An 11,416-nucleotide genomic window follows, 5' to 3' on the forward strand; every position below is an offset into this window, starting at 1 on the left:
AACAGTAGGAATAGGAACCTTCCAATTTCTAGTTTTCTGCTTTGAGCCATGATTATCATCACCATCATGACAATAAAATCTGGTTCAACTCATAAACCAAAATGGTTCATGTTTGCTTTTATTAAAAAGTTAACATAATCTTTGATTTCTCAAGTTTGTTCTTATTTTGATTTTAATCCCTCAAATTTTAAATCACAAGTTTTAGTCTTTTAGGAAACAAAATGGTTCAAATTTTTATTGAATTATAAGAAGTGATATTTTCAATGAAAAGAAATCTAAAAGATCAAAACCTATAATTTAAAACTTAAAAATTCAAAACTAAAATAAGGGCAAAATTTAAGAAACAAAAATTATATTAAACAACAAACTGAACATCTTTTTTTTTAAAAAAAATATATAATACCACAATCATATCAACTCCAAATCTCATGCGAGCGATTGCCGATGGCACAAGTAGTGGTTGAGCAAATTGAACATCCTTATTCCTTAGTTGGGTCGTTAGTTACAGACAAATAGTACATAACAGTCCAAAATCTTCAAAATGATTTTCTTTCATGCATGGAAAAGATCAAAAGAATGAACACAAGAAAAATAACAGCACTAATCAATCTGCATTTTGAGGTGCTATAAAACATTAATGTTACTTCGATCTATTTTATTAAGGTAATCCCAAAAACCACATAGGAATTATCTTGAAATAAGAAAATAACTAATTTATATAAATTAAAAAATTAAAAAAGTTAATTATATGCATGAAAAAGTATTAATTTTCCTGAAATGTTTTTCTATCTAGTTATTTACGTTAAAAAACTATTACCAATGGGCACAACCAATTGGAAAATAATACCCCTTTGATCCTTAACATAAAATCTAGTTAACTAATTTGAGTAAATTAAAAATATTAATTAAATTAATTAATACAACATGTTATTCTCAAAACAATATAAGCATTTTTTTTAATTTTCTCCTTTTATGTCCTACTTAATTATCATTGAGAAAAGATCAACAAGGTTAATTTGGGGGGGGGAAATAAACATATGAAATAAGCAACTTTTTAATTATATCGTATATTATAGATGAGAAGAGAAGCAAGTATGGAGGACAAAGAAATTAAAATCCTTCATTCTTGAATTAGTTCCTACATTTAAAACTGAATAGAGTATTTAGCAACATTAAAAGCGCTAAAGGGAAAAAAAATAATTTCTTGGGTCAACCACTAAACAAAGTCATGAAGATGAATGATGCACAAAATAACCTGAAGAAATGGCGCCACATGCTCGTACGAGCTGAAATGAGGGAAAAAAATGACCTAAAGGAAAACGAAAAGCCCAAGATAACAACACAACAGAATGCAAAGCAAGAACTGTGAAATACTTCTCACTCATTTTTGTCAAACCTTTTTCCCTGGATTCCTTGACAAACATGGCACCCAAACAGATGCTGAACAAATTCATTTAACAAACATAAGGCCAACAGAAGGAAAAATAATTAGTGAAAGCCAGTGGAAAACACTACTAATTCATGTCACATCACGCACTATCTAAATCCAGCCTCTTCCAAATATTGACAGAGGCCGGTGATTCAGAAAACAACGTAAATACAGTGGCATTATACATGTGACATCACCATTACATGTGATCAGACCTGCCATCATCCTCACTATTCACATCACCAGCATGTCTGCAGTCAAAAGAGCAAACATAAAAACAGGATCAGCGTTCTAAATCCCTTCATACTCAACTGCCAAGGTGATGACAATATGAGAACAGATGCTAAGTAGTAACTAAACAAAAAATGGTGAATAAGTAAGGAGTTGCATTGGAACAAACCGCCAAGATGATGTCAGATTTCTAGCTTTTCTGTCCAACTGAAGGTTCTCCAGAGCACTAGAAGCTCGAATCACATCCTCTGGAAGGTCATCATTGTCATATCGCCAATTGTACTCATCCTTCCGGTAACCAGCCATGGAAGATCCTCCTCTTCTATCTGAATACTATAGAGCGTAAATTAAAAGGAAACTTCAAGCATACAGACCAAGCAAGGTTAAAGGTCAATCAATCAAATACTCACCGGATGGCTGAGAAGGCACGGCCCTGCAAAAAAGTAAGTCCGAGAAGCATATTAACTGAGTGAAAAACATCAGGTACAAAGTAAAAAAAACCACCACGAGAGAGATCAGAGCAATAGAAATCATTATGCACCTTCCAAGGGGAGGTAAGCCACCGGCAACAGATGATGAAGGCCTTCGCATGTTCCAGGATTCTAGGTTTGGCAAGGGCTCAGTTTCAGATGTAGTAAATCTCCTGCCACCAGCCTTTGCTTGGGATAAATTCTGCAAAATCATAAATCACTTGACAATCAGTTAAAGACAAAAGACACTTGCAACGGCTAACACAGATGCTTCCCAATAGTGATGATGAACCAAAAATTGAGAACAATGACATTTTGTGTTGCGTGAGACAAAAATGTTGCCCCCAGCATGTCATTGATAGAAAGAAGAAATTATCTTAACAATTTCACCAAACATTATATTTCTCATTGTCCTTTCTTCCAATTGTCGACAACTCTATCCCTTCAACCTTAGCATAAGCTACCAATTTCCCTGCTTTCATGGCCACATACTTGTTCAGAAGCCCACAATTGCATCCTTACATTTTCTTTTACAACACAGCCAGCATAAATAATTGTCCAAGGAGTAAATATCTCATTCTCATCATAGACACTAGTCCTCATCCACTTGGAAGTAGCGATGCTTAAAATATACCAAAGAAGCATAAACAAATGTGAAGACGTAATACCACTTCACACACCTAAAGGATGGCACTGAAAGCTAGGGAATACTTGCTGTCATGTCACAGCAACTAACATTTTAATTATAGACTTTTACTCAAGTACCACCCATGGCTGTCAAATATGCAATAAGTAAACTTGTTCAAGGAGGTCAACTCAATTCTAAAATCGCGAGTGTTACTACTTCGCATGCTTCTATAAATAGCAAAGGAAATACATATACTGGTTATAAAATAATACTTAAACTACATTTGATCTAGGGAAAAAAAAGTAATAGACAACATCAAACCTAATCATCCATAGGCAATGTCCTATGTAGCCTGGAGACTAGCATGCCCTAGGATACACTCACTCATAATTATTTTTTTCCCCCATGAAAAATCTACTTAATGACATAATGTTAAACTATATTACTTGAAACACTAAATATAGAGCATAATTACAACAACAAACAAGCCTAAGTTTACCCAGAATTCTGAGCAAATTCACACATTATTCTACCATAAGCTTGATTGAATTTATGAACCATCTTTACTCGTGATTTTAACAAACATGAAGAGACAACCATTTAAAATAATGCATGTACAATCTTTGACTCCCTTCTAAAGAACAAATTAAGTACGAATAACTACTATCATGAATGTTCAGTCAAGATGGAAGTTATAATGATAAAGGCCATATAAAATTAATGCAAAAACCTCAAACTTCAAGAATCCTTCAAGAACATCCAAAAGCAGAGGGCTATCTCCATTTCTGTTAAGATCATATCCATTCTTGCTGCTAAATTCTTTTAACTCAGCCTTCCAAGAATCTTTTTGCTGCAAGACATATAAAGTCAACCAAATTGGAGTCACAGAGGGAGCTAAAACAAAACAACGTTATTGCGCACAGTCACTTGCTTACCAAATTACATTCTGGAAGATAAACCTTTAGTGTATGGTTTAGTTGAGCCCAGTCTAAATATTCGCACACCAGGGCAGTAATGAGTCTACCTGCATTGGAAAAAGGTAAATTTTAATGCAAGGGCACGGAAGTTGGGATGAGATACATATTCTTCAGTTATGAAGAAGATTAACAGATGCATATGATGTTGACGACCTGAAAACTTGTACATAAAGGATACAGAAATCAGATTGCAGACACAAAGTGACAAGGTCAAGGTAAAAAGGAAGCTCCCCCCAACCCCCCCCCCCCCGGGAAAAAAAAAAAAAGAAAAGAAAAAGAAAACAAGATGACATGGTCCATGAGATGATTCCACATTCATGACACAAGAACAATAAAGTCCAAAAGGAAATTGCGCACAGAAAATGTCTATCTATTATGTTAAAAGCAAGGATATCATGCCCTGTTTCTTCAAGACCATTGATAATTCCCCATGCAGTGATGCAGACCCGTACTTAGAAGACCATAAATTGGGCAAACCCAAATAAATCAGGCATGACTTGGTTTCTAAACTGTGTGCGGTTTCCTTCAATTGAGCAGCCCAAGTTGAAGTAGGAAAGTGACACAGGCAGCAATAATATCAAGGAATTCACTGTTACAAATAGCCAACTACCAGTAGCTCAGTCCTGAAGCTCTTGGCTCTACATCACGCATGTAGTCTTACAATTTTCACATGCTCCACCAAAGCCACACTATAGGAGATAGTTTCGTCTAGCTTTAGCTCAATATATATACAAGGCCACAGTAACTCTAATTTAAGTGATTCTGCGAAGGCTACAGCTAGAGATTCACCTGACCCACACTTGGACAACTAATATTTAATATATTAATATCCTTGAACCATATCAAGGGGATGAGAATAGAGGAATGGCAACTTCCACTCCCGTGCTCGACACGGCTGATGAAGCAAAATAGAAACATTTGAAGACGATGGGGAAATTGAGGCGTTGCTTAAAGATGATCAATTTTAACATATTGCATTTGATGGAGAATTGGTTTAGTCTTTAGATATCTTGGTTTGCTTGGAGTTTACCAGGAGGATCATTTAAGTACCTAGTCATGCCATTTATAACACATAATTATCAAGATACCCTCCTAGAAATACAGGTAAAAAGCTTAACCGTTTGCAGTAAATGTTATAGGATCTTGAAAAGAGAAACTACAAACCCGAAGGAGAGGCGTGAAGTTGTTTTGCTCGATCATTGCAGCTACCAAGCAATGCAGGCGGTAAACCTTCCTCTTTCTCTATTACCTGATCCTCCTCTTCAATAGCCTCAAAGACACTGGCCCTCAGTTCAGCCTTAAAAAAACCAAATCAACCGACTAAGAGAAATAATCAAATAAAGAGAATAGCATAAAATATTATTTGGGGACAAAAGAACATTCATTATGAATTGGGGGGAAAAATGAATAAAGGAACAAAAATGAAAATACAAAGACCCAGAAAATGAAAAGTGAAAAGCCCACAATTAGTTCCACAGTATCGTTTGAAAGAACAGCATAGCACCTCAGATCGATTACAGTTTTAACATTTCATTCCACAGGCTCAATCAATATCCATTCCCGGCTAAATTTCTTACAAGCTTTCATTTTGCAAGACCCGTTGCAGACCCACATTACAATCCTCCGCATAATTCGGAAGGGGAAAAGAAAACCCTAGATATATCTTAGCTACCATCAAATAAGCACCAGCACAATTTGTTAAGGAACTCGGAACAAATCTACCCTAAATACTCAATTGCCGACAAAAATAATTCAAAATATAAGCAAAATAATCACGATTCAGTCAAAAAAAAGAACAGCGAAAACAGCAAACATACTCGGATCCTGGCTAGGACGCCTTTCTTCTCGAGAGTGCGGGTCACAAGAGTCTTGAGGTCCATCATCTCCCTCGTGTAGTCGTCCATGGCTTCCAAAAGCTGAGCTTCCTTCTGCGGTTGGCTCTTTCACAGGGTGTGGTGGAAAGATACTTGGCTTCCACTCCAGTGGATGTAAAGGCGCGTCAGCGCCAGAGACACACAGCGGAGTCGGAGGGAAAGTGGGCAAAGGGCCAAAGGCGATGGCAACGTGAACCGAGGGGGAATGAGATTGGAAAGAAAAATAAGAAAGTTAAAGGAGGGATTCAAAAGATAATGAAATGGAAGTATATGCAACAGACCGGAAAAAAATTGAATTTCGAAATGCTTGTTTCGCCTGGAAAAAAATGAAATGGTGAGATGGCAAATCACGTATGAAATGACTATTATATTTTTAGGAAGTGTTTGAATAGAAATTAAACTATAATTTTAAAAATATTTTTAAGATTTACAAAATAAATATGTAAAAAAATTTGTTTTGTTTTGTGAAAAAAGTATTTTTTAAAAACACTTTTAAAAATTACCAAACACATCTATTTTAATAAAAAAATTTACAAATATGAGTGTAATGAATATTATATAATTTATTTTTCTCCAAATGATCTTTTTAATCTAACTTTTTTCAATTATAATTATAAATTAAAATATCATACAATTTTTGGTCTCTTAAATTTTCATGAATTTTGCTTTTAATTCGTTTAACTTCAAATTATAAGTTTTGGTCCTGAAAAATTAAAATGATCTAAGTTTTTATTAAATTATAAAAATTAATATTTTAGATGGAAAAAAAAAACTTAATGAATCAAAATATATAGCTTAAAATTAAAAAATCAAAATCAAAATAAATTTAAAAGATCAGAAATTATATTTCTAGATTAAACGAAAAATAGTAAACTTCACGTATAATTAAATGTGCAAGTGTTTAACCTTTGTTGGATCAGAAGTTTAGGAGTTGCCGTTGCCAACACTTCTAAAATCTATTGTCCGCGATGCTTAGCTTCCTTATTATAAGAATTGGCAGGTCTTAATTATAAGAATTGGCAACTCGTCACGTTTGACTATTGATATTTTATATTTCAAAATAAAATAAACTTAACAACATTGTTTTAAAAACAAATAAAAAAAGGGGGGAAATCTTTTAAAATTACTTCATAATTTAAAGACAAGCTCAATTAAAAAAACTCTACAGTTCTTCTAGATTATCATGTCACCGAATGCAATGATTTCAAGCCCATATTATTTGCCGGAGGAAATTTGCTTTAGAGGAGAGAGAATCCCATCGTTAATTTGGTAAGGCATAGATGACATCGCACTTTAAGAGTATTTTAAGAATTTCTCAAGGGCAATTTAGTTTTTACCTTAAATTATTTCCAATCAATATCTCACGCATTACTTAATAAAATATTTTATTTAAAAAAAACCTCATGAAATATTTTGTTTTCATTATTACCCATACCTAAAGGTGTTCAGCCTGTCTTGATCTCGATTTTATTGAGATCGGATGAGCCCCTCCTGAAATTTTTCAAGACAAAACAAGCAGGGACAATACAAAAAAAAGTATTGAGACGGGACAAGACAGGAGATAGAATTGTCCAGTTCGAGTTCTTTTACTTTTTTTTAATCATATTTTTTAAAATTTTTCCTGTCCTACCATTTTGTAGTGCAAATAAAATAATAATATCTCCAAGTCCTAATTTCCCTAACTCACTCATTTCTCCCACTAAAGCTTTTGACCGTTCGCCCTCCCCACCTCCCCTTTCTCTGTTCTCCTATTCTCTTCAAAGTTTGATTCTCTTGTCTCGCTCCCCAGCTCTAGCTAGCGACCCTCATGAAAGTCATTGTCCCCTTTCTCCGTTCTCCCATTCTTTTCAAACTTTTGTGTTCAAATTTCACTCTCCATCCCCTTTCTCCCTTCTGATTGGAAGTCTGAAACTTCGTGGCTTCGTTCTGACCTCCAGTTCGTCGTCGATGTCGGATCTCTGCTTAGTCTGTTGAATGTTGTGAATTTTTGATTGCTGTCTCATCTCAACTTAGATCTTCTCTAGGCCCTTCTGATACCTGTGAGTTTTCACTGCCTTTCTTCAACCATTCTTGTTGAGTTCGAATCGACAAGATTTGTTGTCTAATTCTTCATTCTCATAAGATTTTATTTGAATTACATTTTCCCTTCTATTTTTTTTTTAAAGATTTGGGATTATTGTATAGATTTATAATTCTAGTTTTTAATGATTTGTGTGTTTTTTAATGCTTATATGTTTTTTAAGATTTGGGACAACTTTATATTCAGATTCCTTACAGGCCCAACAACTCCAAAAACGTTTTTAAAAAAATCATACCAAAACATCCTCGTCCCATCCTGTCCGACGGGACAACACTGGGATGACGACGGGACAGTATTTCTATCTTGTTACTTTTACCGAGACAGAACCAGAATGAACTTGTTCTAGTCCCAATCCATCCTGTGAACAGTTTTATCCATACCAAAAATATTTTTCCTTCAACCTGGATATATTGTGCTGGGCTTGAGTTTTGAGTCATTAAACTCAGCCCACTACATAGCCTGTGAACAGCTTTACCCATACCAAAAATATTTTTCCTTCAACCTGGATATATTGTGCTGGGCTTGAGTTTTGAGTCATTAAACTCAGCCCACTACATAGAGTGGATTTTAAACTTGGTCATTTCTGGATACAAACCTAAAGCACCAAGCCCAACCTAAGCCTGCTGTAGGATATTCAAGTCTTTCCTTTTCCAAGCATTTTTATTAGTTTTTTAAATTTAATCTCTCCTAAAATAATTGCCTTCGCAACTCAATTCATGATAATCTTGTATTTTTTAAAATTTAACTGTTTATCAATAAAATTGTTATGAGTAATATCTTTCTAGTTTCTACTAATCTATTACTCCTCGTTTTTAATAACAACTCATTACTCGCTTTAGCCTCTAAATTTGATTCTACACATAATATTTTAATTCTTTTTTTTTATGTTTGTCATTTTTAAAACAAATTTATCTAATTCAAAAATTGATATATAATTTAATGCTATATTAAAATATTTTAGAAAAATCATGTCACATTAATGATAATTAACTAATTCATTTAAATTTTTTAAGAATTTAGTTTAAGTTAAAAATAGACAATGAAAATGAAGTTACCAATAGCATAGTAGACAACTTCAAATCAGACAAACACTATTGGTTTTTTTTTTTTTTGTTTAATTACAAAGGCAAACTCACTCGTGATACAAATAACAAGAGTAGACTCAACTAGAAGAGGCATATGCCTCCCTCATTTGTTGAAGGTCCTTAAAAAATCTCTATCTACAACTTGAATCGACCTCACTTATTAGAGTTGTCTACGGTCCTACTTTATAACCATTTCTAGCCAAAATATCAACACACTCAATATTTTTCCAAATCAGCTAGCATAATAGGCCAAATACTCAAAGCCATGACACCTGTTGAAATTTATTCTCTCTAGTGCATGTGAGACTTTCCAATTCAACCAATCCTACAAATCACTCCTCTGGTCCTATTTACAAGTCACTTCCAACATGTTTCATACAAAGCAAGAAAAATCTTAAACTTTATTAACTTTCATTTAAAATTCAATAACTTTCCAACTTTATTCCCATTCAATATAAATTATATCTCATATAAACAAAGTCAACTCAATAATAAATAAAAGGTAAGATTATACATTTATACAAAAAAATTCTCTCAGTTCCTTATAAATAGGACCAAAAAATGTCTTCTTTTTCTACCCTATAAATAGGACCAAAGGAGAACCATTAAAAAAAAAAAAAGACAAGAAAAGAGTTAGGATGCATAAAAACCTTCTGTATCTGTTTCTCTCTATCACAGTGTCTCAATAGTTGTATCAAACTCTCCTTACTTCCACACCCAAAAGGATACATGGGTGAATCAATTAGGCCTCTCTTAGTTCTCATAGAGTTAGTCAAAACTCTCTCATGGGAAATGTGCCACATAGAGAGTATTTCACTTTCTTAGGAACTTGCCAGTGCCACAAACTCCTCCAAGCAGGATTCCCCTCCTTTGCTACTAGTTGGGAAAGAAATTTATAGGTTGTACAGGCTGAGAAGTTTTCGACATTTGAGCTTTTCCAGCAAAAATTATGTCGTTGATTGATGTTGGAAACTCTAACCTAGAGAATTCTCCTTATGACCCACTCTGGAAGAAATTGTTGTAGCTTTCCCACACTCTATCCTCCATGTTCATAATAAAAACCAACCACTCTGTCATTCGGATTAATCTCATCCAGATTTTGATTAGCAATTTCTATTAGGGGTTTGTCCACATTCACCTATGGTTCCCACCAAAAGCTGTTATCCTGCCTGTTACCCATCTTTTTCCAATCCCCGCCAGCAAGTGCTCCCACACTTCAGTGATGCCGTTCTAGGTACTCGACATATTCTTCTTTTTGTTTACTGTTGGAATGGGTGAATTCCCATATTCATAAATGGCTCTCAAACATTGAACCCATAAAGCATCTTCTTTAATAATCAATCCCCAACATAGCTTCATAATACAAGCTTTTCTAGGTTCTTTAGGCCAAGACCACCATCTTGTTTGCTTTGCAGCAGAGTGTCCCAGGAGATAAAGTACTCTCATCTTGACACAAATAGACAAGCGGAGTCTCGCCTTCTGAATTATATGTCCAAAGGTTGCATTAGTAACTCTCAAGTAAATAAGCAGCACACTTAAATATTTGCCAATATTAGCAATAATGCCGATACCCAACCTTTGACTTAGAACTAAGGCTCTATTGATGTTGATGCTGCGAGAGAAACTAGCTTTTGATTTCTCCAAATTTATTCTGTGTCCTAAGGCCAAATAGAACCTTTCCATCACTTGCTTGATTTTCTCCACTTGACTCAGGAAAGCTTCCACAAAAAGCAACAAATCATCCGTAAAAAAATAGGTAGGAGATTGGGGATGCTTCCCTATTAAAACATAAAGGTTTTCACCTGTCTCCATTGCATTCAATTAAAATTATATGACTTAGTCTTGTCATACATAACACAAACAAATAGGGACTAAGGGGTCCCCCTGATGAACCCCTCTAAACGGGTGGAAGGTAGGTCCAACTTCACCATTCCATAGGACTACCATAGACATAGTGCTGACACATGCCACAATCACCTTTGAGCTTTGCTCCTAAACCAATAATCTGTAGAGTTTGTAGTAGAAAGTTCCAATCCAACCTACCATGAGCTTTCTCCATGTCTACTTTGATCGCCATATACCCTTTCCTACCCGGTTTGGACCTTATCCGATTGATTATCTCCTGTGCAATGATGATGTTGTCACAACTTGACCTGCTGAAAATAAAACTACACTGATGTTGGCCGACTAGGTGGTTTATTACAGCTCGAAACTGATTAGCTAACAGCTTGGTGATAATCTTTAAGCTCACATTACATAATGATATTGGTCTCATATCCTTAAATTTGGATGTAGCATGCTGCATTCCTACAAGTCTAACACAAGTAATCCATAAAAAAGGATAAACCATTTTTTTATAAAAAGAAAATTTTATTCAAAATCCAGATAAAAGGATTACACTAAATAGGACAAACCATTAAAATTATTTTATCTGTATGCTACAGTTTTTAGTTAATAATATAATTTAATAATTTAATAATTCAATGATAAAAATAAAACTGAATAATTTTATTTGCCCACCATATGGTAGAGATTCTTACAAGTTTATTTTTATTAAAACTCTTTTGTTTGGACCTCAGAGTTATTTTGTGGTTAAGAAATCGACTTTCTGGAGATGGAAATAACATATTTTAAATATGTGG

General features: G+C 34.4%; 1 protein-coding gene across 1 annotated transcript; it reads right to left on the reverse strand.

Annotated features, from left to right (window-relative positions):
- Positions 1-1,349: 1,349 nt before the first annotated feature.
- LOC114734613 (protein TONNEAU 1b) lies at positions 1,350-5,812 on the reverse strand. The gene is made up of 8 exons (XM_028922237.1): positions 5,553-5,812; positions 4,900-5,032; positions 3,694-3,782; positions 3,489-3,608; positions 2,202-2,332; positions 2,071-2,093; positions 1,830-1,986; positions 1,350-1,680 (listed from the first exon to the last, which is right to left on the reverse strand). The coding sequence occupies exons 1-8, from the start codon at positions 5,637-5,639 to the stop codon at positions 1,629-1,631; spliced, it is 792 nt and encodes a 263-aa protein (XP_028778070.1). The 5' UTR covers positions 5,640-5,812; the 3' UTR covers positions 1,350-1,628.
- Between the last annotated feature and the right edge of the window lie 5,604 nt (positions 5,813-11,416).

Source organism: Neltuma alba, unplaced genomic scaffold (assembly GCF_004799145.2).
Source record: "Neltuma alba isolate B1F8T4 unplaced genomic scaffold, ASM479914v2 tig00013120_pilon, whole genome shotgun sequence".
In the NCBI taxonomy this organism is placed as follows: Eukaryota; Viridiplantae; Streptophyta; class Magnoliopsida; order Fabales; family Fabaceae; genus Neltuma; species Neltuma alba.

Coding starts and splice junctions, on each gene's coding strand:
- LOC114734613 (XM_028922237.1), bottom strand. CDS start 5,639: ATGGACGACTACACGAGGGAGATGATGGACCTCAAGACTCTTGTGACC. Junction 5,033..5,552: donor GCGTCCTAGCCAGGATCCGA/GTATGTTTGCTG, acceptor GGTTTTTTTAAG/GCTGAACTGAGGGCCAGTGT. Junction 3,783..4,899: donor ACTTCACGCCTCTCCTTCGG/GTTTGTAGTTTC, acceptor TTTCCAATGCAG/GTAGACTCATTACTGCCCTG.